The sequence below is a fragment of the Lepidothrix coronata genome, unplaced genomic scaffold (assembly GCF_001604755.1).
Source record: "Lepidothrix coronata isolate B3197 unplaced genomic scaffold, Lepidothrix_coronata-1.0 Scaffold94, whole genome shotgun sequence".
Taxonomy (NCBI): Eukaryota; Metazoa; Chordata; class Aves; order Passeriformes; family Pipridae; genus Lepidothrix; species Lepidothrix coronata.
Window position 1 is genome coordinate 2,992,800 of NW_016690274.1, and position 26,109 is coordinate 3,018,908.

General features: G+C 38.6%; 1 protein-coding gene across 5 annotated transcripts; it reads left to right on the top strand.

The window, feature by feature from the left end:
• The first annotated feature begins 191 nt into the window (after nt 1-191).
• On the top strand, nt 192-24,196 carry LATS1 (large tumor suppressor kinase 1). 5 transcript variants are annotated; one of them, XM_017822002.1, is made up of 8 exons: nt 192-248; nt 5,258-5,766; nt 8,913-9,063; nt 10,822-12,350; nt 16,941-17,523; nt 18,530-18,712; nt 18,957-19,063; nt 20,043-24,196. In XM_017822002.1, exons 2-8 carry the CDS (start codon nt 5,416-5,418, stop codon nt 20,559-20,561), a joined length of 3,423 nt encoding a protein of 1,140 aa, XP_017677491.1. In that variant the 5' UTR covers nt 192-248; nt 5,258-5,415; the 3' UTR covers nt 20,562-24,196. The 5 variants fall into 5 exon arrangements, with proteins under 5 accessions (XP_017677491.1, XP_017677494.1, XP_017677495.1 ...); XM_017822005.1 differs by having other exon boundaries at nt 10,825-12,350; XM_017822006.1 differs by having other exon boundaries at nt 8,913-9,048; nt 10,825-12,350.
• Nucleotides 24,197-26,109: the final 1,913 nt, after the last annotated feature.

The window sequence follows — 26,109 nt, forward strand, 5'->3', positions numbered from 1 at the left end:
CGAGGCAGGCCGGGATCTGCCCATATCCGGGCGGCTCCGCGGCGGGGACACCGACAAAATGGCGGCGCCGAAGTGAGCGGCCCGAGGCGGCGGCGGGCGCTGGCGGAGGCACCGAGCGGGCGCTGCGGCATCGCCGAGGGGCGGGCGGAGGGAGGGAGAGAGGGAAGGGCCGCGGCCGGTCGTGGCCGCGCGGGCGGGGCCGAGCTCCGGGCGCCCGGGGCGCTGCCGCCGCCGCCTTCTCGCCGGAGGTACGGTCCGCGGTGTCGCGGTGGGGGCGGTGGCGGGACGGGGGCGGTACCGAGCGCGCTCCGGCACGGCCCGGCCGGGCGGTTCTGAGCCCTTGTCAGGACGCGGCCGTGGCAGGAGCGATCTCGGGTCACGGCCTGGGGCCGGAGGGGCGAGAGAAGCGCAGGTGTCCCAACAGGACGTTCGGGATACTCATCCCGACGATGAAACCCTCCTGGCCTGCGTGGTCCTTGGGAGGCTGGGTCCTGCAGCGCTGCAGGAATGACCTCGGTGCTAGCCTGAGCCACCTTGGTCCTCAGAATGTTGGTCCTGGTAGTGTAAGCCGCAAAAGTCGCTCTTAGGTGCGCCTGCAGTAACTCCTGCTGCCAGGAATACGTGTGCGTAGAAGAGCTGTATCCTGTTGAAGGAGATAGCAGAGCGTGAGAGATGAAACAAGCCGAGCGAATGCACAATGTTCATCTGGTCACTTCCAGCTCAGGCTTCCCTGGCAGTATGTAGTTCTGTTTATGTGCTATTTCAGGGTCCAGTTTTCTCCTCATTCTGTGGAAACTTTTAGCATTGGAAGTGCATCCTTTGGCAAATTACTGTTAGAGCTCGATGACTCGTTTCCTGAAGAAGAGCTTCCTTTTGTTGGTTTGAACCAAGCCCCCTACAGACTTAATTTTATGACTTCCAAAGTCTTGATTGCTCTCTTTTTCCCTAGCAATAAAGTGTTGTGATTATGTATAAAATCATGGCTGGGCTTCGCGAACGAAGATTTGGGAAGGCTCTATCCACATTTGGTGGCATGTTGGTGACTTATGAGGCAAATACGAGACAGACATATCCGATTGCAAAAGGCACAGCAGAAAGACTCCTTAGATGGTGTATTCTGCAAAACACGGTTCTTTCTGTGTTGCCTTTTCTCCTCGAGAGTGATATTGCGGGTGTTCTCAAAGGAGACAGCAGCGTTATAGATGGCGTGTCTCCAGGCCTCCCGATTTGAGGCCAGAGTAGACCAGTTATGGTGATCAATATGGCCAAGGCTGAGATGTTGTTTCAGGGAGTCCTTGTATCTTTTCTTCGGGGCTCCTCTCATGCGGCAGCCAGTGGCAAGTTCACCATAAAGCAGGATCTTAGGGAGGCGGTGGTCCTTCATCCTGGAGACGTGCCCTGACCAGCACAGCTGTGTTCTCAGTAACATGGCCTCAATACTTGTGACTGCTGCTTGTTCTAAAACAGATGTATTGGTCACATAATCTGACCAGTGGATGTTTAAGATTGAACGGAGGCAGCGTTGATGGAAGCGTTGATTATGTATAAAATAAGATATTAGAATAGGTACATGAGAGAGGGCACCAAAATAGATTGATATGTGACATTCAATACTTACATGTAAATATGAGTAATTAAATTATATTCAAAACTTTTGGAGATAAGAAATGCTAGAGTTACATTATAAAGCTATGTATTTTTCCATTAGAAAATCTTGGAGGTCACTGACAGTTGTTTGCAACCGTTCATGAATCATAAAATGGTTTGGGTTGGAAGCGAACTTGGAGATCATCCAGTTCCAATCTTGCTGTTGCAGGCAGGGATGCCTCCCATTAGACCAGGTTGCTCCAAGCTACATCCAACCTGGCCTTGAATGCTTCTGAGTTTTCATTCAAACACTTGTTTCAAAATCCAGTCTTTAATGATTATAGTGTAAAAAAAACAAGTTGGGTTTTTTTTCCCTGCGGTTTGACCTGTAGAAGAAAATGCTTTATCCCTACATTTTGAAAATAAATTAAAGATATCATTTTTTAAACTCCTTTAGGGAAGTGGAGAATTGCATCAGCAAAGACATCTGCATTAACAAACAAATCATTTAGTGACACAAAACTGTGAGGGGGAATAGACATCAGTTCCCTTGGATGCAGCTGGTGTTTGCTAGTTAGAAGTACAAAACTGGAATCCATTTCTTATTCAGCAGTCAACACTTTCTTGCTTTAAAATGTGTGCAAATGTCTATTAGAGGAGGTGACTTGTGAATTTTGAGGTTCATATATAGAGCAAGGTGAACTGTAGTAAATCTTGCTTTCTGGAGGACCAGTTTAGTTTCATTTCTGAGAATTAAGACTTAGTTTCACATGCACATCAATTGCTGATACCCATCAGTGCTGCCAAAAGAAACAACCCACCAAAAAAAGTTACTGTTTATTTGGGTAAGTTCCTTAGCTTGGTTCACACTGTATGGCCTTAAAAACAATTATGCTGTCAGTGGTAAGTGGTGGGAGATAAGTGGCCTGGCTGGTTTACACTGCTAAAGCTATGCTGCTGCTAAAAATGTAAATGAAAGTGCAGCTTTATTTTCCAAGGCCGCTCCTGATTTATGGTTTACGTGTACTGTTAATTTAACCTTGATTTCTCTTAGGAGTATTAGATTTGACTATCTCAGCTATCTGAGGTGTAATCATAAATGAATATTGAAATACCAGATAAATATGTAAAATATGTAGATGTAAAACAGCTATTTTCTTTTAAATTCCAGGCCTTTGGAATTTGTTAAAAGCAATAACTCATGTATGGACACTTTTCTCCGCTGCTCATTGGTGTATGTGTAACACAATACCAAGTGTTTTTGCCTAGATTATGCTGCCAGTGGTGGAGTAGTCATTACTCCTGACTGAATTTGAACAATATTTTAGATTACTAAGTCTTTAAGATATTTTGCCTTGTTGTCCTGTGTTCTGGGATGAGTTTGTGCTGAAGATTTCACTTTTCTGGAGGTGGTGATTCTTTCAAGCCTTACTGGCATATATCCTTGCACTTGTGTTTCTGACAAGTATTCTTTTGAAGAAGGTCACTTAAAAGGAAAAGGAACATCCATAACAAAACTAGTACAATGGTCTAAACATACTTACTTCACTTTCTTTGGAAAAAGTGTTTTTGGCAAAGTATTTTTAATGTGATCTTAAGTACAGCATGTTTTGAAAATGATTTTGAAAGTGGCCAAAATTACATTATATTTTAGTTGTGCTCATGCTGTACTTTCAGCTGATTTCTGAATTTCTTAATACTTGGATCAAAACTTCACTGTTAATTATCACAATTCACTCACTGAATTGTCTGATGATCTTGTCCTTATTCAGTGAGCACTGAAGAATTACATGGTATTGGACCATATGAAAAAATAGTATAACTACCCCATTACACTCATTTAAGGTGCCAAACCTATCACAGGGCAAAGAAGGCTTGTGGGTGCAGTCATACCTCTTAAGATTTAGATAGTTTTATAAGAGAAATTCTGTTATTTCTTAAATGATTCTCAAAGGAGAATGGGATTGAGCGTCCGTTGTGTTTCTTTTTGCAGTCCTCATTTATGTATTACTTCCCAGGTTTCAGGTTTTATCTGTATATCAGTAGCATGTATCTTTAATTTATACAATATTTATGTTGTTTGCGGGTTCTTCTTCCTATTAACTTGTCATTTTCTTCCTCAATCACTGAATCATTGATTGTTTTATGACAGTGCAAGTATTATAGAAGTGAAACATGGATGAAGAGTGACTTTTTTGTAGACTGTGTAAATTTATGTCTAATTTATGTTTAATAAATTAATTTATTAATTTATGTCTAGTATAATTGATTTTAATTAGACTGTTTAATTTATGTCTAATATGAGAAACACTTATCAACACAGTACTTCTTTAAGAGACAAAAGATGCTTGCAGATGTCTGAATCCTCAAAAGTAGTCCTTCAGAAAACAAGGAATGCAAATTTTTAACACTTTGAGAAACAGAAACAAAATAAGAACGTTTCAATATTGCTAGTTAGACATTGCATGATAGTAAAGCTGAAGTGTGAGTTGAGCTTTACCATTTTAGTTGCCTTTGAAGAAAAGACAGTGCTAAAATAATATTTTTTTTTTATCTTGCAGTATCTTAGTAACTGATCTTCCTCTGTGAAGCAGTAGAGACTGAAAAAGTTTTATTTCATGATACTCTAAAGAGGCAAATGCTCTGTAACTTCTTCAATGTTTCACTCTGGTTGCTCTATCCTTTGCCATAGCAGTTGCAGTACTAACTGGTGCCTGGCCTGAATGCAGAGTTCTCTGCAGACACAGGGCTCTTTCCCTGATGAGTCAGTGCCTTCAAAATGCAAACGTTTTTTATTTGGCTTTTGGCAGAAATTTCTGTTTCCCTTACCAAATGTCATAGCTATGCTAAGTGAATTTGATGCTTAAATTGTTAAACAATTTTACAGTAAAAAAATTTGATTCAATTTTCTTTGTTTCTTCCCCTGCTCTCATCTTCCCTTATGTAAAATAAATTTTAAAATTACTTAACTATTGACAAAGCCTGATTCAAAGAGACTTGAGCTGAGACTATGACAGCCCTAGAAAACTGAACCCTTAAACAGATTTAAATGGCAGATGGTACAAGAAATCATAAAGTCGCATGTGGTGAGCTAGGCAAGTGTTTACTTTTTACATATGTGACCGCTGAAGAATGGATAAAATCATTGTAATTATGTGCTCTTACTGGTGTGCTCCATCTATTTGTGGAGCTTGATGTCAGAATTGTTGAACAGCAAGGGTATTTGGTCCATATCCTGGCTAAATGGGTAGTAGAGTTGGCACTTTTGGCTATAAAGGTGTTGATGAAGGGAATGAACATAGGTGACAAATGGGGACAGGACACAGCGGAAAGCGGAGGCAAAGCAGCAGTGCTGGGGTAGCACACACAGCAGCAGTTCATATCTGCTCTTGAAAGCTTTGTCCACCATACAGAGGAGTTCCTTTTTGTCCATGCCCTTTGCAATTCAGGACTGTTCAGACTTAAGGCACCTGAAACGTTTGTTCCTAGAAGTCCAACACAGTTTGTAAATTAGGTTGAGTAAAGGCTGCCTGAAGAATTTGCTTAGCGGGCTTTTAGTATCTGTGAAGGAAGTGCTACATGTGAACATTTCACTGCCACCAAAGCTACATTGTGAATTTTTTTTACTGCTGTGTATATAATGTGATTCTTTCTTGTTTCGTTTTGCTAGCAGAAATACCGTTTTGGGTTGTGATGAGCTCCAGCACTACAGGAACCAAGGTTTCACAGTGAAGAGCCACTGCTTTCACAAGTTCTGACACCAGCCAGTCTTCCTTGAATTCTGGTGTGTGCAAGTCCTTGGTGGAGGTTGCATATATACATGTTTTCATGAAGAGAAGTGAGAAACCAGAAGGTTATAGGCAAATGAGGCCTAAAACTTTTCCTGCCAGTAACTATACTGGCAGCAGCCAGCAGATGCTACAGGAAATACGAGAGAGCCTCAGGAATTTACCTAAACCCTCCGATGCTGCTAAAGCTGATCACAGCATGGGCAAAATGTTATCTGAAGATCCTAGACAAGGTCGAAATCCTCCCAAATTTGTAACATATCATAAAGTTTTGCAGGAGATAAGAAACTCACTTCTGCCTTTTGCAAATGAAGCGACCTCAGCTGTCAAAGGAACATCAGAAGTTAATCGACAAATGCTGCAAGACTTACAAGCTGCTGGCTTTGATGAGGTGAAGTGTTTTATTTTGAAGATTTGGTGTTCTGCTAGCTATAAACTATTAGTGTATGTTGGAGGGGGTGGTGGTCAGGGAATATTTGAACAGCTTGACAAGCAAAAGAGCTTCTTCAAAATCTGATAGCTTTCTTATTAGGGAATGAAACTGGTAATAGTGGGGGATGTAAAAGAGGAATAGAAGGATTTAGAGAGGCTTGGTTGTTGTTTTTTTAAGCATCTTGTGCAGATTGTTCTAATGTGATAGGTTGTTTTAATTATATAATTTTAGTCAGAAAGGACTGGACTCTCTAGAACATGGATTTTGCCTCTGATACTCAATGGAATTTTGGATTGCATTCATTTAAAACAGATTGATGCAATATGGCCATTCTAAATTGAAAGGCAATACCAAATACTTTGGAAATTAGTCTGAAATGTGGTTTCCAGGAAGAAAAAATGAATACATTTATAGTTCTTCTGTTTTTACTGGGACTTGCATATCAAAGTAAATCACACTTGTTTTCATGTCTTCTGTGTAAACCTGGGTACAAAAGGAGATTAAAAAAAACCTACCAAACCACTCATCTTTCTAAAGGAAAAAGGCACAGTACCAGACAGGGATTAACTTTACAGGAGTGTACTGCTTGCAGTAGTGACCAGCTCATGAGTTCTGCTGTCTGGGATGCTTTGGTATTTACAGAGAAGATCTACCTCTACCAAGAGTGAGCTGCTCCAAGAACTGGCTTTTCCTCAACAATGTCCCAGTGTCAAGTGTTGATAGTGATTTTTCATGTTCCTTTTGCTTGATCAAATACACAGTCCAGTCAGTCTGTGCGTCAGGAAGAATGGAAGGATTTCATAATGATAAATTATTTTTGCAATAATTTGTGCCTGCTCTCTGGTTTGTTGCTGAGGTTGCTTTTTTGTTGTTGTTGTTGTCGGATTTTGGGACAGCAGTGTGGGGGTGTGCATTTGTTTTTTCAAAGTAGATCAGTTCTTAGATCCATTTTTACAGATTGAACTTGCAGTCATTTTTGCAAACTAAAGTTTGTGGTATGTGACTGGATAATAACCCAGAAAGGTATCTTAAGTTTGTATTTTTGTTGGATCCTTTGTATCTTGAAGCCTTTTGCTCCTGCCCTTTGTTCTTGGATGGAACTGAGAATTCCCGTGACACTTTTGATTGTATGGAGCTTTTTTCAGGCAGAGTGCCAGTGAGAGCCATTTCTGCCGTGTGTTAACCTACAGTTGCATTGCCACAATAGCCCATATGGCACTGATCCATGTGTGCGTTAGGAACAGATACAGCTGAAGTCAGAAAGCATTTTTCTTGGTGGGAAAGTTTCAAAATGTATTGAATTTATATTTTACCTTTTACTTTTTAAAATATATTAAATGTCACAAACGTTCTGGTTATTTTGTCCCCATTCCTCAGGTAGTAGATAATATTCAGGGTTAAAGTGGAACAGATAGATATCAATCAGTATCAGATATGTCTGTACATAGATTTTTTTTTTATATATATATGTATAATAATTCAGGTAGAATGCTGTTCATGGTATTTGGTTTTTGTTTTTTTTTTTTTTTTAAACAACATCCTAAATAGTTTACTGGTAATCTCTTCTGCTTATTATGATTCAAGTTCAGTCCTCAGAAGTTCTGTGTAAGGTGATACTCTTTTAAGACATTGAATACTTCATGTCACATAGGTGACCAAGTTTTTTGTGCTTCAGCTAAAGGAGATAGAGATCCTTTGGCTCTTACTCAGATCCTCTGGTTAGTGGAGAGGGAATTAAATTTTGTCTCTTAAAATATTGCTGGTTTTGTACTTTGACATTCTGTGAGTCTTTATGGCCCGGTGATGTGAACTTGCTGATTTAGGTCTCTGTATTGTAGAATTACTTGGCTAAAAAGACAATAAATTTGGGTTTGAAGCTGATTAAGAAAAAAATTAAAGTCAATAGGTAGAAATTAATGATGTATCCTATAAAAATATATTCAATTTGAAAATTAAATTGGACTTAACTTTCCATTTGCACAATGATCAAATAGTTTACCAGTGCTGAAAATGTACTTCTTGCCACAGATAGTCTTGCCTATAACAGTAAAAGTGTTGCAGACATAACTGTCTTGTGAAGGAGGTATGAGATCAAAAGTTGTATCTGATTTTTCCAACAGTATCAGCTGGTCAACTGGTAAAGATTGGGACAACCTTATTGTGTAGCTTTTTCTATTTTAAAATCCTTTTTTAAGGTTCTGTTTTGTTTATGGAATGTAATTACTGTTTCTGAAAGTTGTATGTAATTTTGTATGTTTGTGTGTTAGAAGTGTACACAGGCATAATGAAAGTATAAATGTGGGTTTGAATTTGGGATTGGTACTAAGTGCTTCCCTTCTGAGCCCTCTTTGGTGTCCCATTAGTTTGAGTAGGAGGTGAATGCTGTCGTATGTTTGTAGGTAACGGGTTCAAACATTGTATGAACCAAAGTGATTGCTTTGATATGACAAAATATGGCCATAAATCTTTAAAGTCAGTGTGCTTAGCTATAGGGAGTTATGCTGTGGCTTTGTCTTAAAATTGTTGGGTCAACTGTACAAATCCCATTCAATACCATCTCTGGAATTCTGCCTCTGTTGCTTGACCTTACTTCATTCAAGTCTGTGGAAAAGCCACTGGTCCATAATACATTTTATGTTGACTGAGCTGGGATTGTCCAGCAGATCAGAACTTGTGTTTGGATGTCTAAGATCACAGAGCCTAAATCTACCACAGAAAGAATAGAGTTTCTGCCAATAACGTTGTCTTCATCAGGAACTTAGACTGGCAGGGACCTCTGCCCATTCTGTAACTAGCTGTTACCTGGGCAGTGCACAGCAGTAATAAATGCTGTTGTATAAGCAAGCTGTTGTACTAATAGCAAGATGACAAGATTTACATCAAACTGCAGTGCTTTAACACATTAACTTTTTTCTGAACATCCAGACTATTTTGAAGAGTCTGTTGTGGGGAAAAAATTTAAAAATTAGTTTGAAAATGATTGAGAGAAATCAGTTACGTACTTTGGTAAAATTACTGGAGGATGTTTGGCTAAATAACCATGAATTTTGGTATTTTTTGTGATTTTCTTGTAAATTATTTTTTGTATATAATTTTCTCTTTAGGATATGGTTGTACAAGCTCTTAGGCAAACTAACAACCGTAGTATAGAAGCTGCCATTGAATTTATAAGTAAAATGAGCTACCAGGATCCTCGTCGGGAGCAGATGGTTGCAGCAGCAGCAAGACCTGTAAACGCAGGTATGAAACCCCCAGGTAGGTGTATCCATGGTAACTCAGTAACTCACTGAGTGTATTCTTCTAGATAAAAAATATAGTAAATTCTGCCTTTGTGTGCTCACAGTGCAGCAGAGATGCTGAGATACAGGGAATTTTGCCTTTAAAAATCTCATTTTAAGCATATAATGTAGTTCTTCTAAAAGGTAGATCCATTTGACGTGAATTTCTTAAACATTTGTTTTTATAACTGCATGGTTTTATTATGATGTGTAGACAAGGAATGGCATTCAGATCTCATTTTAGTAATTTTTGTCCCACATTGATGTAGTGCCTGTATTTTGTTCTCGGTGTCAGGTAGAAATCAGTGGTGAGCATTGAATTCTTATTTTAATTTTTTGTCTCTCTTCACACACTCACCCACACAACAGCACTATGTATGTGTATTTTTGTGTACGTGTGTGTGTATTTATATAGCATATGACTACAATATTTGTATTTTAGGATGTTCTATTTGCTTAATTTTCTGCTTGGTTCCAGATTTTGTTTGTATGATTTTTAAGGCAGACTTCTTGTTTTTGAAAGTGTTAGAGGACAGGCTATAGCTTTAGTAACAGAGTCAGAATTTTGCCACTTGCTATTATTGCTTTCTTTAAAGATGAAAGCACATTTTTAATACACCTTGGCCTAAAGCAAGGGTAACTTTCAAATGCAGCAGAAATACTGAACTTCTATTTGACTAAAGTTGGGTGCTGAGCTGCTGGCTCTGGAGTTAGATTTTAAATTAACAATATAGGTATGAGGAAAAATTAGTAGTCAAAGAGTAGCAAAGAGCGGTGTCATTGTCATTTAGTCTGTTAAGAGGATTAGTTGGTGCTTCTGTGAAGCTGCTAGCTAAATGCCACCATTTAGACACAATTTTCATTTTTACTTGCGAAGGTTTAGTAATTCACGTGTTCTTTTACTAAGGATAGAGTGACTTTCAGCAGTTACAGTCCTGTATGTGTTTACACGTACCTTAGTATTAACATTGCAAAAGCACAATAAGACTGCCTGCACTATCCGTTCCTTGCATACTGTTTTGTTTATATGACACAAAATAATATCTATGAAGTAAATAGGTAGTAGAGTTTTATTCTCTAAGTTTTGCTTTCCTGCAGTTTTAATTCTTGCCTGTCTACAACACTTTTACTCATAAGGACATAACTTTTGAAATTAAAGTACTTAATTAAATTTTGCATGCAAGGAATATTACAAGTCTGGATGAACTATATGCACACAAGGGTGCAGGCTGCTTGATTTTACAGCATTCACTTACATTTTAGTTTAAGAACACTAAATGTCTTGTAAACTGGAAGGAATAGCAACGTAACTAAACATATTTTTCTGAGCCATTACATTTTTTTGCACTTATGCTGAACATTCTTATGAGGGTTTCTTGTACACAAGATTAAAAATACATTGTGTGCCTAATAATTTTGCACATTACCATTTGTTCAATTAAAATTTGCATTTTTACTGAAGCAAAATGCATTTTCAGACAAATTATTTCTAAAGACTCTGATACTATAGTTTCAATGCATTTTTTGCTCTTACATGTCTACTGAGCATATTACCATACCGTGATGTGTATTACTAGACAGAGAGAATTTTTCATGTGAAGTACACTGGCTTATGTTATGTCAGAGGTTTCATGTCCTTTTTCTGTAGCAATTAATGCAGAAGAACAAAATTTTCAAAGCAGTAAGTGTAAATAATTTCTAATAATAGAAATGCTGTGTTTTCTTGTTGTGAAAGCAGGGACTGTTCAGCAATCAGTTAACCGCAAGCAGAGCTGGAAGGGTTCTAAGGAGTCCCTGGTTCCTCAGCGGCATGGCCCTTCCCTGGGAGAAGGTGTAGTTTATCGCTCAGAAAGTCCCAGTTCTCAGCCTGATGTAGGAAGGCCATTATCTGGGTCTGGCATTGCGGCATTTGCTCAGGCTCATCCTGGCAACGGACAAAGAGTGAATCCCCCACCTCTACCACAGATAAGGAGTGTCACTCCTCCTCCTCCACCTCCTCGAGGGCAGACACCCCCTCCAAGGGGAACTACTCCTCCACCTCCTTCCTGGGAACCGAATTCTCAAACAAAGCGGTACTCTGGAAACATGGAATATGTGATCTCCCGTATTTCTCCAGTGCCACCAGGAGCATGGCAGGATGGTTATCCACCTCCACCTATGAATCCTCCACCTCTGAATTCATCCACGCAGAGTCAGAGAGGCATGAGTGCTGTCCCCATTGGCAGGCAACCAATAATCATGCAGACCTCTGCCAACAGCAAATTTAGTTTTCCATCAGGAAGAGCTGGAATGCAAAATGGCAATTGTCAGGCAGAATTCATAGTTCACCAGAATGTGGTGTCTGGGAATTCGGTGAGTCGCCAGCCACCTCCATACCCCATGAATTCAGCTAACAGGCAGAGTCCCACAGCACTACAGATGCAGGCAGGAGGATCTGCTCCTCCTTCAGCGTACACCAATGGGAATCTTCCTCAGGCGATGATGGTGCCAAACAGAAATAGTCACAACATGGAACTGTACAACACAAATGTAGCTGGAATACCCACCTCCTGGTCACAGCCTTCCCCTGTGCAGCCGCAGTCATCACCTGGCAACGGGCACGACATGCCTACATGGCAACCCAATGTTCCCGTGCGGTCAAATTCTTTCAACAACCATCATGGCAATAGGCAAAGTCACTCTGGCAGCTCTCAGCCTTCGGCCACAACAGTAACAGCCATAACACCAGCTCCCATCCAGCAACCAGTGAAAAGCATGCGTGTGTTAAAACCAGAGCTGCAGACTGCCCTGGCACCCACTCACCCTTCCTGGATGCCACAGCCCATGCAAACTGTGCAGACCATTCCCTTCTCTGAGAGCCCATCTACAAATATGGCAGTTATGGCTCCTGTTGTGGAGGCTCCAAATTACCAGGGCCCCCCACCACCTTACCCTAAACACTTGCTACATCAGAATCCTTCTGTCAATCTGTATGAGGCAGGACCCAAGCTCAACAAGGAGGAGCCACCTCTTTTATCCAGGGAGGATGAGAATGAAAAGAATTACGAATGTGTTGATTCAACAGATAAAGAAAAAAAACAAATCACAACATCACCTGTTCCTGTTAGAAAAAACAAGAAAGATGAAGAAAGAAGAGAGTCTCGCATCAAAAGTTATTCCCCGCAAGCCTTTAAATTCTTCATGGAGCAGCATGTGGAGAATATACTCAAGTCACACCAGCAGCGTTTGCATCGGAAAAAACAACTAGAGAATGAAATGATGCGGGTAAATTCTTCCTTCTTTCTAAATCTGTGACTACATTGATTTTAAGCGATATATCTTAATTGTAGAATGTTTAAATAGTATAGATAAATAGAATATTGTGGTAAATTGTGGTATTGAAGTCTATTTTTAATTTTTGTATTTGAGATGTGGCAAGTTCTTCAGTGCTTAAGTAAGTTTTTTGCATGTCTAAATGTAGTTCATCTGGCCTGTGTACAGTAAGGCAGCAGAAGCAAAATAGTTGTTACATGAAATGAGATTCATGAGATACATGATAGCTTTCTGTTATGAGTTCTATTTAATCCTGATTTCTTAGTTATATGCAATATTTTAATGATTTTCAAAAATACTTTTTTTTTTAAATAAGCACTGCAGGTACAAGCAAAGCAGGGACAAGTGGTAAGCTGGTTACTGCATTTATACAGTCACCCAAACAGTGATATTTTTTACATTCTGCAGTTTGTTTCCGGTAGTGATAGTTTTTTTAAGTTAAAATAAAAAAATCATTTTTTAAAAGTTAATTTTTTTTTAATGAAAAAGACATGGTATCTTTTGCCTGATTATTTTATAATCCAGGCTGTAAACGCATCTGTTTAAACAAGAGGCAATTGAATGGGGTAATAAAGTAACAGACATCAACAAAAGCATGTAAAATGTTGTACCTGCATGGAGTCGGTCATCTAGTTCTAGTATTTCAGTGTTCTATTAAAACAAATCAAAAGGGTAAAAACTGGAGCTGATGTCATTTCAAAAGAGCAAATAGTGAGACGCAGTGAAGCTAAGATTTGCAGAAAGATAAAATTGAGATGTCACATAAATATTTCTTAACAATTGTAGTTGAAAGTTTGACATAAGTATGATGTACTTTTTAATTTATTCTATCAGAATATGTATTTGGCTTACACCACTTTCTTGACATGCTGTTTTTTAAATGTATTTTCTTACTATTTTGAAAATTCTTACTTTAAGCTTCAGTCTTTTGTGTTTGCTTAATTGTGAATATGTAAATGTTAGCAAGATTTCATCCTGAAACTCTTACTAGATCTTTATTCTTAGTCTTCTCTCTTTCCTTTTTCACTTCCACTAACAGCTGATTTAAACTGTTAAGGTGTGGGAAGCTTTCCTGAACTCTGTAGCCTCCATCCCTGTGTAGACAAGTAAGATTCTGAAGCAACAGTGTTTATTAAGAATAGCATGATTCCTTTTTAGAGGGCTTTGCATGCAATCCTGCATCAAAATTAAGCATGAATTTACTTTGGCTATTTTTGAGTACTTAAAAGTAAGATTATAATTAATGTTGGTTTGCAAACTTCACTTTCCCTTCTTACTGTGTTGTGTTCTGTATAAGTATTACTTATATGAAAGCACTGATATAACTTTTCATATGCATTTAAAGCACCCTAGTAAATGTATTTTCTTATATGAAATGCAATTTATAGTATTTATGCTAGATTTAAAGCTGGGATGTTTAATTACAGGCTGAAGGGTGGGAAATGGGCTATTGTGCTGCAGCAGACCTCTAGTTTTTTAGGAGAGGAATCCCAAAACAGTGAAGTATATTTTGGATCTTCACGAGAAGGAGAAAGGGAAACTAGCTCGTTATCTATTTTCAGAAAGTTTAAAATTAAGCAAGTATTGAATCCCTTCTTTTCTTCCCTTTGGTAGGAATTTTTGAAAGGAAAAAAAAAACCCAAATGCATCCCTATGGAAATACCTACCTTCACAGAAGGTTGTATTTCTAGCATAGGTGGCATATTTCTGTGCTTTCAGGTTCCCTAGGGAATTGAATGGAGCAGTCTCAGAAATATTTAATTTAAATCCGTGAATCTGGCCAAGAATTATGCTAGATGTCTCTGCTGCGGAGAGCAACTTAAGTCATCTTTTAAAGCACAGCAGGATGAAAAGGGACCAAAATGAAAGCAAATTGCGTGATGATACAGAGCAATTCAGGAAACTCTTCTGTCCGTCATTGTCCAGAAATAACTGGAGATGTATGCACAGAAGAGTTTGTGCTGCTGGTGAAGTTGCTTAATTTTTGGTGAATGCTGAAGCTGAGGAGTGTTTTAGAGAAAATGCAGCAATGCAGAGAGCAGTGAATTTGTAATTAACCTTTGGTTTAGTGGATGACAGGAAAACATGAAGATGGATTGAGGGAAGAGATGACAAATTGCAGTACTTGGGCTGGTCTCTACAATAAAACTGTTAGAATGCAACAGCTAGAGAGTAGGCAGTAGAAAGTAAGCTACAAGGGTTTTGGAGACTCTTATTTGTATGTCTTGCAGTGATTAATTACTGTATTGAGTCTCCTCATGGGGTTTTGTTGCCATCTAGATTATATTCTTTGCTAATTTTGTAACTGATCATTGAGGTTCACTTTGTGTGCAAGTGAGTCTGTACTGAAGCAGACTTCAGGTTTCAGATGGGCCTTGAGAAGGTGACTCATCATCATCTGAACTTTTAACAGGGTCAGGTCTTCAGGTGTCTTCTTGACATTTTTGTAAGTCTTCAAAAAATTCTTCCTTATGTGTTGAAATGGGCTTTAAGCATGTTCATTCACAGAAAACTTGAGATGTTTCTGTCCTGGAAGACAGTGCCCAGATATTCCTGCAGTGATGTGTTGAAAAAGGTTCAACTCCCTATTTCGAATAAAAAAATTGTCTATTTTGCACATCCAGTCTTTAAACTACTGCTACCCAGTCCTAACTACTGCCTATCTGATGTTGACAAAAAATTTTGTCTCAAAATGGAGACAGCTTTCCCCATTTAAATTTTACTGAATTCATATTCCTTGGGCAGTTTGTTGGGGTAGACAAGCATTTTCTGTGCATTTTTCTAGTTGCATCTCCTTTGGATCCATTTTTGATTTGATGCCTGCAAGAAATTTTATGTGTTTTAACAGTATTTTCTTTAATAGGTGACATATAGTAACTTTTGAAAGCATTTTTAAGATACTGAGTGATATCTAATTGATCTTTTCTCTTACCTTTTTTCTCAATCAAATCTGTTATACTTTGTTTCAAGTTACATTGTAAGTTAGGCAAAGCAGAAGTCATCTATTAACACAGTTTATACAGGCCTAAACTAGTTACATAATCCTAATGGTGGTCCTGAGTAGTGTTCTGCAGACAGTGTCTCAAACATTTGAAGCATCAAGTAAGGAGATGGAAGCAACAAGATTTGGTATCAAGAATCAATAAGATGTGACAATAAGAAATTGAAAACTTTTAGAATAATGCTTGATTACAGTTGTGATGTTTGCAGGGATTCAGTTTGGCCATGTTCAATTTTAGAATCAGAATGTCCATGAAAAAATAAGGGAATATACCCTAGGTTGAACTTGGAAATCATTGCTGTGGGATAGTGATTTCAAGCCAGGTAGGCAGATAAAATAATTGAGGTCCTATGAGAAAGGGAGCATATAGTACTTAGAAAACACTGTCAAAAAACAAAAGAAGGAATGAACATGAAGCTTTGGGGGGGAAGGGTCATGGAAAAAAGAATATAAAAAATTGAAGACAGATTCTACTCACATTAAAACAAAAAAGAAGAGAGAGTCTGATTCCAGGCCCTGAAATTTAGCAAGAAAAATGGCACTGAAATTGAATGGCACTTCTAAGGAATTGAAACCAGAAGAAATACACCAGGAGGCACCCAGGTTGTAGTTCACTGAGAATGCTCAATGTGGTTCTTGCAGATAAGGGTTTCCACGTTGTAGGTGATGAGTTGCATGTGGCCTGTGAGTGTTTCAGCTGTCACAATGTTGGTGGTGTTGGCCAGAACACCAGGGATGTTCAGTCAAGATAGGGGTAGGTATAGAGATGGGAGCCAAGAAAAGCTACTGTGGGGAGGAGTGAGCCACTTCAAAGAAAGTGCTCTGCTCAACGAGTTGGTGTGGAGAGCGGGAGTGAGAGTGTGAGCAAAGTCCTGTTAGAAAGGGGTGGGTTATGTGATAAGAGAGAAGATCAGGTCTAGGCTTGCGGCAGAGGCACAGGCTTGGTGTGGGCGGATAGTAGGAAACAGTGCCATGTGGATCTGGTTTGTGTAGCTACAGAAGGAAGCATGAGTGAGAGAGTTGCCTGTCCTCTCCTGCAATTGAAATTCCACAGCATGGTCAGGAAGTTTAGTGACTTCTGCTCTAGCTAGTCTGGAGGGGGGCTGCCTTTCCCATGGCAGCATCAGCCCTCAGCAGCTTACAGCTCCTAGGCATGTCTTGGCTCCCTTTAGCTCTACAAAGAGAATCAAGGAGGCAGTCGATGCACACTGTTACTCTGATAATAATCACAGTAGTTTTTATCAGTGGTTTGTAAATTACCCTTTCTCTCCTCAAGAATGTAGTCCCTTCTCAAGAACCTTCTGGTGCATGGCACCTTATGCATTTTGCTGTTGAAAACAATCACGTTTTGGCTTTTATCACTCTTATATGTTTTTATAGAATCCTAATGTTTAAAACAAAACCAAACCCCTTTAAGTATTATTTCCTGTGCTGTGTATTAAGTATTTGGTTTGCTTTGCCTAAGCCTTGTAGTTATGAGAAGACCATCAAGAATTAAAAGTACTGTTAATTCTTCAGATATAATTCTGTTTGCTGCACAGGTTGGATTGTCACCAGAAGCCCGAGATCAAATGAGGAAAATGTTGTGCCAGAAAGAATCTAATTACATTCGACTAAGAAGAGCTAAAATGGACAAGTCAATGTTTGTAAAAATTAAAACCCTGGGAGTTGGTGCATTTGGAGAAGTTTGCCTAGCAAGAAAAGTGGATACTAATGCTTTATATGCGACAAAAACTCTGAGGAAAAAAGATGTCTTGCTTAGAAATCAAGTTGCTCATGTTAAAGCTGAACGGGATATCCTCGCAGAAGCTGATAATGAATGGGTGGTTCGCCTGTACTATTCATTCCAAGATAAAGACAATTTGTACTTTGTAATGGACTACATTCCAGGAGGTGATATGATGAGTCTCCTGATTAGAATGGGTGTCTTTCCAGAAAATCTAGCACGGTTCTACACAGCAGAACTGACCTGCGCAGTTGAAAGTGTTCATAAAATGGGCTTCATCCACAGAGATATTAAACCTGATAATATCTTGATAGACCGTGATGGTCATATCAAATTGACTGACTTCGGGCTCTGTACAGGTTTTCGATGGACCCATGATTCAAAATACTACCAGAGCGGTAAGAGAAATATAAATCTTCTTTGTAAGGAATTAAATAATAACTGAATAGAAAGATGACTGTGCTGTTTCCTTTCTGAATAATAACGCATCTAACAATATGTCTGCACACCATACAAATTACAGAAAGCAACATTTAGTATGGGAGGGTTCCAATGTGAGCAGTGATTCCTTAAGGGAGAAGGAATGAGCTATGCTGCTGTAAGTTTTTCCCATTAGTGGATTTTGAAATTTGGAGAGAAAATCACAGAGGTAGTGAGATAATTACATAGGCAACAGCCCCAACTCTGTTTTGAAGATGGGACTGATGTTTTAAATGTAATTGTTCTTGAAAACCTTACCCCAAGTTCTGAGTGTCTCATGTACTCCTTTTAGTGTAACCTGTTGATTTCTGACTAGGTTACAGTGGGCTTTTAAAAATCCTACTCGATTACTTAAAACAAAAGCTAAAAGAAAGAGGAAAAAAAGTCACAGTTCTGAGAGTGGTAAAATACAGATTTTGTGATAACCTGTTTTTAATTTTCAAAAAAACCCACATAACTTCAGAAACAATTTTTGAATTACTTTTGACTAGTTTCTATCAAAATATCATGTATCTTAGTCCAGACTGTTACACAGTCTCTGGTGAGAAGAAAAAGATTTAATCTGATTTTATTTTTTGCTGATTTAAATATTGGCTGGTTTATGTTTGCATAAGAACAAGAACAGTATACATCCTGTACCCCCAATGTGGTTTTGTTAAGAAAAAACTGAGACTATATCAAACTTGATACTTTCTCTAGTTATGTCGAAAGTAAGCTTAAAAAAAGTGTCCTCAAAAGTTGGTGTTTTATATCATAAACAAAAAGTCAACATCCAGATGTTGATGACTGTTGTAACTCAAGTGTTGAAACTGAAACAGATTCTGTCGTGTAACGAGGAATATTAACAGATAAAGAAGATTTCATATTGGATAAGAAGTAAAGTACTCATGCTCAGTTTTGCCATCCTTTCTCCCTCAATTACAGGTGATCACGCACGACAGGACAGCATGGATTTCAGCAATGAATGGGGTGACCCAGCGAATTGCAGGTGCGGAGATCGGCTGAAGCCGCTGGAGCGCAGGGCTGCACGTCAGCACCAGCGCTGCCTGGCCCATTCCCTTGTTGGCACACCCAACTACATCGCTCCAGAAGTGTTGTTACGAACAGGTAATGCACTTCTGTACTGTAATCGTGCTGCAAAGTAACTGGTATTCAGGTATCTTGCTTCACCTTTCTTACACTGCTGCTTTTCCCAAGTATATAATATTTTAACAAAAAAATAAAATAGTTGTTAATATGGAAATCTTTAAAAAGTATTGAATAGAGTTCTCCTGTGAAATTTTGTACTCCTAGAAATCCAAGATTAAAATTATACTGAGGCTTTGACTACTTCATTTGAACTTTATTTCAGGCTACACACAGTTGTGTGACTGGTGGAGTGTTGGAGTAATTCTCTTTGAGATGCTAGTGGGGCAGCCTCCATTCCTGGCACAAACACCACTGGAAACACAAATGAAGGTAACTTTAAAATTCTGGTACTAACAGTCTGAAAAGGCAGGCTTGAAATTTACATGGGCTTTCTAATTTGTATTGGAAACAAAGGTGATGTTTGAGAGTGCTGCCTATCCAAGCATATTGTAAACTAACAAGATTATCAGCTTTATGTTACTGTGGAGGTGCTCTTCATTTGTAAAGGGATCATGTTTGCATCTTTTATCTCAGTATAGTAAACATGCCAACTAAAAACCACATTTCACTTCTTGTATCTATTCCAGTTATTATTTCCACTCCTCTCCTCTTTTCTCCCTCTTTTCTTCCTCTTTTCTTCCTCATCTCCAGTGTCTGAGTGTTCTTTTCCCATACTTGGCTTCCATGCCTGCTTACCTGCAGAGGATTTCCTTTGGTGATGTACCTGCAGGTGCTTGGCATGGAAAGGTGGACGAATAGCAGATGGTTGTGCTTGCTCAGAGTTACTGGCAGCTTGGAGCCATTGGTTCTTTCCTTTCTGAGCCCCAGCTGTTTCAGAGAAAGCATCGGGGCAGTCTTCTGCAGGTGTCATTTTTGCAAGATTGCATTCAGCTTGCAAGATATTAGTTGGCTTAAATGTAGTGTAGTATTGATTTATTTTTTTTTTAACTTTAAATCTATTAATCTTTACAGTGCATCATCTAACTCAAAATTCATCTGCCTCACCTTCTTTTTAAGATTGTAAGCCATGTGCCTAATCTCAGGTTCCAGGTGCTGGATTTTACGGGATCTTCATTGTTTTATACCAGGGGCATCCCATGCCAGACTCTAATTTAGATTTGGATTATGCTAGATTTCCAGACAAAATATTCCTCGTGTTTCTGAAAGAGCAGCTCCATGTTTTCCTCTCTAGTGTGAAAACCCTTAGACATGTTGAATGATTTCTTTGTGGCTGTTTGTTTTGTTGTTTTAATCTGTTTTTTCCTTTTTATGAAATTATAAATAAACAATACCTCTTTTTGTTTTTAAGGTTATCAACTGGCAAACTGCACTTCATATTCCACCTCAGGCTAAATTGACTCCAGAGGCCTCCGACCTTATTATTAAACTGTGCCGAGGGCCAGAAGATCGTTTAGGCAAAAACGGTGCAGATGAAATAAAAGCTCATCCATTTTTTAAAACAATTGATTTTTCAAGCGATCTACGGCGACAGTCTGCTTTCTACATTCCCAAAATCGCTCATCCTACAGACACATCAAACTTTGATCCAGTTGATCCAGATAAATTGTGGAGTGATGATGATAAGGAGGGGAACAGAAATGATACCCTTAACGGGTGGTACAAAAATGGAAAACATCCTGAACATGCTTTTTATGAGTTCACCTTCCGAAGGTTTTTTGATGACAATGGCTACCCATACAACAATCCAAAGCCCATTGAGTACGAGTATGGTAGTTCCCAAAACTCAGAACAGCAGTCAGATGAGGATGATGATGATGATGAACAGGCAGGTAGAGGAGTTCAGAGCCGTGATCTGGTTTATGTTTAGTAGAGGAATAAAGATCAAAAAGTAAATAATCAATTTTGCAGCTATACCTTTTGAAAAGTCTGTTTTAAGAGACTTGAAAGAAGATTGCTACGGTAAATACATGCACACTTTTTTGGAAACACAAAAAAAATTATGTCTTCTCCTTCCCTGTCAGTACATTTTGTTTCCCCCAAATACAGAGAAATCCTCAAACATTAATTTATTCCAGTGATGTTAATTGTTTAATTTAGAAGATATTTGATGTTAGGTGGAAAAAATATCACTTGAATTTTGTTATTGGTTCTCTGTACTCTAAGTACTCAAAATAGGAAATAGTGACTTTTTTTTTCCCCTCCCTAAGATGATGCCTGGTATCTGTTTGTACATATATTGAATAATTTTAGAAAACAGTTCTCTGCTTCAGAATTTTTAATGACAGTTTTTCCATGCATTGACCAAATATAAAACCTACTTTACTAATAAAGCTCTCTGATACATTTCTGAAGAGGAAAAAAAAAAAGGCTGCTGTACCGTCACTTCTCACTGTATTTAACCTAATTATTCACAGTGTTGGAAAAACTGAGCCATCTATCTGGTGAAACATTTCCAGCTACTGTTTAAGTGGCCTAGTTCTCAGCTTTGAAATAAGAAAGTGTCAGTCTCAGCTATAGGATAATTGTAAGATGATAAAGCATTAAAACTAGTATTTTATTAAATAGTAATTGGATTTGACATTAGTAACAAAGTAGCATTTGACTGGTACTCTCAAAGCAGAACGGCTCACTCAGAAACAACCTGATTGTCTCCTGTCATCAGTTATCCTATAGATAGAAGAGGAAAAGAAGCTTTAGAAAAAACACTTTCTGAAATCTAGTTTAATTTTCTGACTACAGCCAAACTGTAAAGTGTGTACAGTGCTGCTTGAGTTGGAATTTTTAGTTTGAAAAATAAATTTTAGAGTAGTGTCTTTATTATAAGTTTGAGATAGTAATGGAAAAGGATTATGGCTTTTGAGGCTGTTGTTGGGGAGACCCGTTTCACTTGGCTGGAATAGTTTTCCTCCTGGTCACAGAGACAGTAAGGAGAAGCACCGTGCACCAGCCTATCTGAGCCATCAGTACAGTATCGATGGTCTGTCACAGCCCAGTTCAGAACAGAATTAGGAACTTAGAGCTGTGTCTGCTGCCTTCTGCGTTATTCTTCCATAATTTCTGGTAGCAGGTGATCAGGTATCCTCTTGGGTCTCATGGTGGGAGGGTACTGAGCCTACTGAGGTGACTGGGAGTACAGACAGGAGCATCCCTCTAAGCAGCCTCCCGGAGACTAGACTGGGAGTTACAGGTGAGAGGCAGAAAGAATTATGATTTTATCTCTCTCCTTCTTTCTCCTAAAGTTAACACAGTGGTAAAGAAAATGCACTATTTTTAGTAAACTTTTTGGCTTTTAAAACATTTCCTCCTCCTTGGAATTGAATTCCAATGGATAATCTGATAACATGCCTGTAACCATTACTGCTTTTTTAAATTATTACTTGTGCCATTGCACTGGCATTGCAACTATCTAAACATCGTGAAATTGGTGTTCACAGCTATTCTTGCAGCAAACACGAGTTACTAGTTTACTTTTCTCACCAAGCTGGTTTGTTTATTTCTGGCCAATTTGTTCTCTTTCTGTGCTCCAGTGCAGTGTCTCTCTTTGTGCCAGTGCAACTGTCTATAGTGCTGTCCTAAATACTGGATCAGTGAAAAAACTGTGTGGTGTTTAGCATTTGGAGTTTCCTTTCTTGCATGTTCATTTGAACCATCCAGTTTCTAGTGTGGTCCATAAATGATTCATATCGGCTTAACTGAGGAAGGTCTGAACTGCAGCATTTGGCAGCGAGGAAACTTCTTAAACATACTTGGTCACGGGAGAAAATGTTTGTGGAAGTTCACTCCTCTACTGTGAAGTGTGTATAATTGTTAGAAGGTGGTTATGAGAAGTTGTTTTCTCAAACAAGTAGTAAGTTACTTTCTATAATGAAAATGAGTTTGCAGTTTAATAAAACAATTCCTGTTCTGTCTGCCTTTTCCACAGCTGTTGAAATAGAATAGCTTTTAAGATTCATTTCATTTAGCTTAAATATTATAAAATGGCTGCAGTGTGTAACTACTCCATTTTATATATTATGTAAAAAAGATTGCTTTTCTTGTAAATAAACTTTAAAGATTACCCTCCTTCATAGTAAGTATCCCAGTAAAACTGGTCTACTTGTCTTAGAGTAAAGTGTAATATATTACTGGTTAAAGGTAATTTAATCAAGCTTGCCTCACCATTTTTGAAGTGTGCAGAGAAAATAATGTCAATTCTTCATTAAATTGACTCTTAAAGTATATTTCTCCTCTGCCTGCACTGTACTATGGTATATTCCTGTTTAATACTATTACTGGTCTTCAGCCAATTTAAAAATAAATTTAAAAAATATATAAAAAAGGATCCTGTAATGGCACCATTGTTCCATACAAGCAAACCCAATTGCTTTTTTTAAAAGACATCATTAATTCTTTCAAGGACATCTGCAAGTACTGAAATGTTAAATATTATTTTGCCTTTTTAAACAAATACATGAAAAGCTCATATCTTTAGAATTTGGTAGATGCTTCTGGCATTTCCTAACATCATGTGTTAGAAGTTGTAATATATGTTGTTTGAATTTTGCCACCTAGATGCTGCAGTACTATGTATTTCCTTGCAAAAAATACAGTTTGTTACAATCCAAGTTCACTGAGAAAATTAGTTACATGTAAATGTTGTCACAACTCTCTAACATTCTCTGCCTTACCCATGTTTTGAAACTTCACGTTTCATACATAGATTCAGAGTCTATTATAGAGATTCTTCGTAGCTGCTGCTTAAAACATGGGTGTTTCACTGGTGACCTATGATGGGGATTGGTTTGTGCAGGCAGTGAAGAAGAGAGGCTCCTAACCAGCAGCTGTGGAATTCTGCAGTAAGTTTTAGTTCAGGTTGCTTTCACTTTGTAAAGCATGAAAACCAGATTCTCTTTTATGTGCCCTTGTATACATATTAATTGTATTTATAAAATGTTCTATAATCCTATAACTGTACTGTAAATACTATTTGATATTCAGTGGCATTCTATCCTCGGGCAGGCCCTCTTGCTGTATCTTTTCTATCCTTGATTTGTAATAGAAGTCTATAGAATATATGGCTAGAAAGTCTCTTTGAGACTGACTTATCTTCTGGTGTTGCAAGGCTGTGAGTGGGAATGATTTATTTAGACTCCTTTTAATATTATTCAGCTAATAGGCAGTGCAGTGGGTGCGTTCTTAGATGATGATGCTGTCACTGGAGGTAGTGTTAGGCTTTTGTTTCAGATGTCATCGGTGTTTCAGATCAGACCTTTAATCTGTTTGCTTTATTTCAGCCAAAGCAAAAAGATGATAAATTGGTTCAATGTCATAGTAAAATGTTTGAATGCCTTAAGATGCTCATGAGAAAGGCACTATTCAAGTTTACTGATTTATATATATCTATATAGATATATATAGACATATTCCATGTGTGTATATGTATATATATATAATGTCTTTTTTGTATTATAAGACTGTCAGTTCTTTTGGATTCTCCAATTAAATACATAGACCACCGCACAATTCTGTTCATGCAAATCGTTCTTTTATGCTGTGTCTGGCAGGTAAACTTAACAAACTTGCATTGTCTCATGGCCCTAGTAAGTTATTCAATGGTCTTTTGAGTATTCTTTACCTGTCTCGGTCATGACATGGGCATCCCCTTTTGCTAGATCTCTACATACCTGTAGTCCAGCTACATGTGATCTCTGAATGCTTACTTGGGATGTTTGGGTCTTAGAGGGTTACAGGGTGCTGGCTTGGAGCATAATCTCCAAGTCCCCTGATGTTCATATGAAAAGAAAGGGCATCTTTTCTGGTTGCTTTTCTAGTAGGTACACTGGAGCATCTGTACCCTTTGTCCAAGAGTGACAGGTTTCTAGTTTGTCAGTCTATGCCCGGTAGTTGAGAAGCTGAGACTTCCTTGCCTCTGTTGACTTAACATACAGCATGTGTGTTTCACCTAGGGGACAGGATGTGAGTGAATGGTTGCATTGACCCTTCTTAAAAGTTACTAGAGAAAGAATTCCAGCACTTGTGAACAGCCTAACTGAATTATCGCCTACTGGTAGTCAGTGGCTTTCCTGAGTTTTAGAAACTGTTTTCTCAGAATCAGTTTCTGTAGCAGAACACTTGCTGGAGTAATAAAAACCACGATGAATCTTTATAAGAAGTGAAAATCAAATCTTGTTTTGGCTAAGCAAATATGAAATGCAAACACTAGTTGCCCAAATGCATTTCTTTTCTTTCCTTCTCCTTCACATCCGTCTTCCACAAGTCCCTTTTATGCTGCAGCAGCTTTACCCTCTAACAATAAAATGGTGCAAGTGTAACAGTAGAGATGCTCTTGTACTTGGCAGTCACCTCATGTTTGTAACCTGTTCTCAAAAGTATACATTTTGATGTTCAGGAGTTCAATTTATTGGAGCTTTTTCTGTGTCCTCTGCTGCCTTTTTCATCAAAATAAGTAAATATTTTTAATTATTAATTATTGTTATTATTATACATACATTATGTATCATAAAGCTATTCCTTGAGAGAATGACAACATATCACAGCTTTCATCTGTGTTAGGAGGGGAAATTGTCCTTGAGAAAATCCCATTCTTTAATTGCACATCTCAGAGTGCTAATGGAGAAACCAGTGTGTTATTGCAGAAGACTACATTATATCCTAATTCTTCTGTGTTGGGGAGGAGGGATGTGGAAGTACAGCACATTTTTCATTTATTAGCCACGTACAAAGAGGAGGAGGGAAATCCTTCCCGCTCTCCTCAACCAAGTGATGTGATACAGTAGCACTTCGAATTTTAGAAACTCATCAACATCTTTCTCTGCCTTTATAGCTAAAGTAATGCAGAAATGATTGTTTTAAACTCGGACACTCGTTAAAGGGATAGACTAAAATTGTCAGTTTAAGAACGGGTAAAAATACAAGAGCAAGAAGAGTAAGAATGGATGTGATATAATTAATTAAAGGACGACATAATGTTGTGGGTCTTGAGTTCACCCTGAAGAACTGTCACAAACCTGCTGCATTGTGCCCAACCTTTAGATCCTATTTGTTGCTAAGCAGCTGAGTCTATTTAGACAGGTGAGGAGGTACTGCTCCATCAGGGACACTCAAGGGCAGTTTCCTGGTCTTACTCAGCTCGGCAGCTGCTCTTCTCAGCACCGTCGGACGCGTTTTCTTCCCCCAAACAACACCCTCTATTAAGAGTGTGAAGAGGTAGAGACGAGTCACAGACAAGGAACATGCGAATAAAAGTTGGTGCGTGCTATTCACTCGGCAAAACCCACATTTGTGAGTTATAGAAAGGGAATAGATGAATGAAGCCTCTCCACCCACCACCGCGGGATATCAGCCGGGTGAGTTGGGGCGGGCAAGTCCGCTCTGGTGAGTTTCGAGTGACGAATGCACAATCGCTATCGTACACA

Coding starts and splice junctions, on each gene's coding strand:
- LATS1 (XM_017822002.1), top strand. CDS start 5,416: ATGAAGAGAAGTGAGAAACCAGAAGGTTATAGGCAAATGAGGCCTAAA. Junction 5,767..8,912: donor AAGCTGCTGGCTTTGATGAG/GTGAAGTGTTTT, acceptor TTTTCTCTTTAG/GATATGGTTGTACAAGCTCT. Junction 9,064..10,821: donor CGCAGGTATGAAACCCCCAG/GTAGGTGTATCC, acceptor TTGTTGTGAAAG/CAGGGACTGTTCAGCAATCA.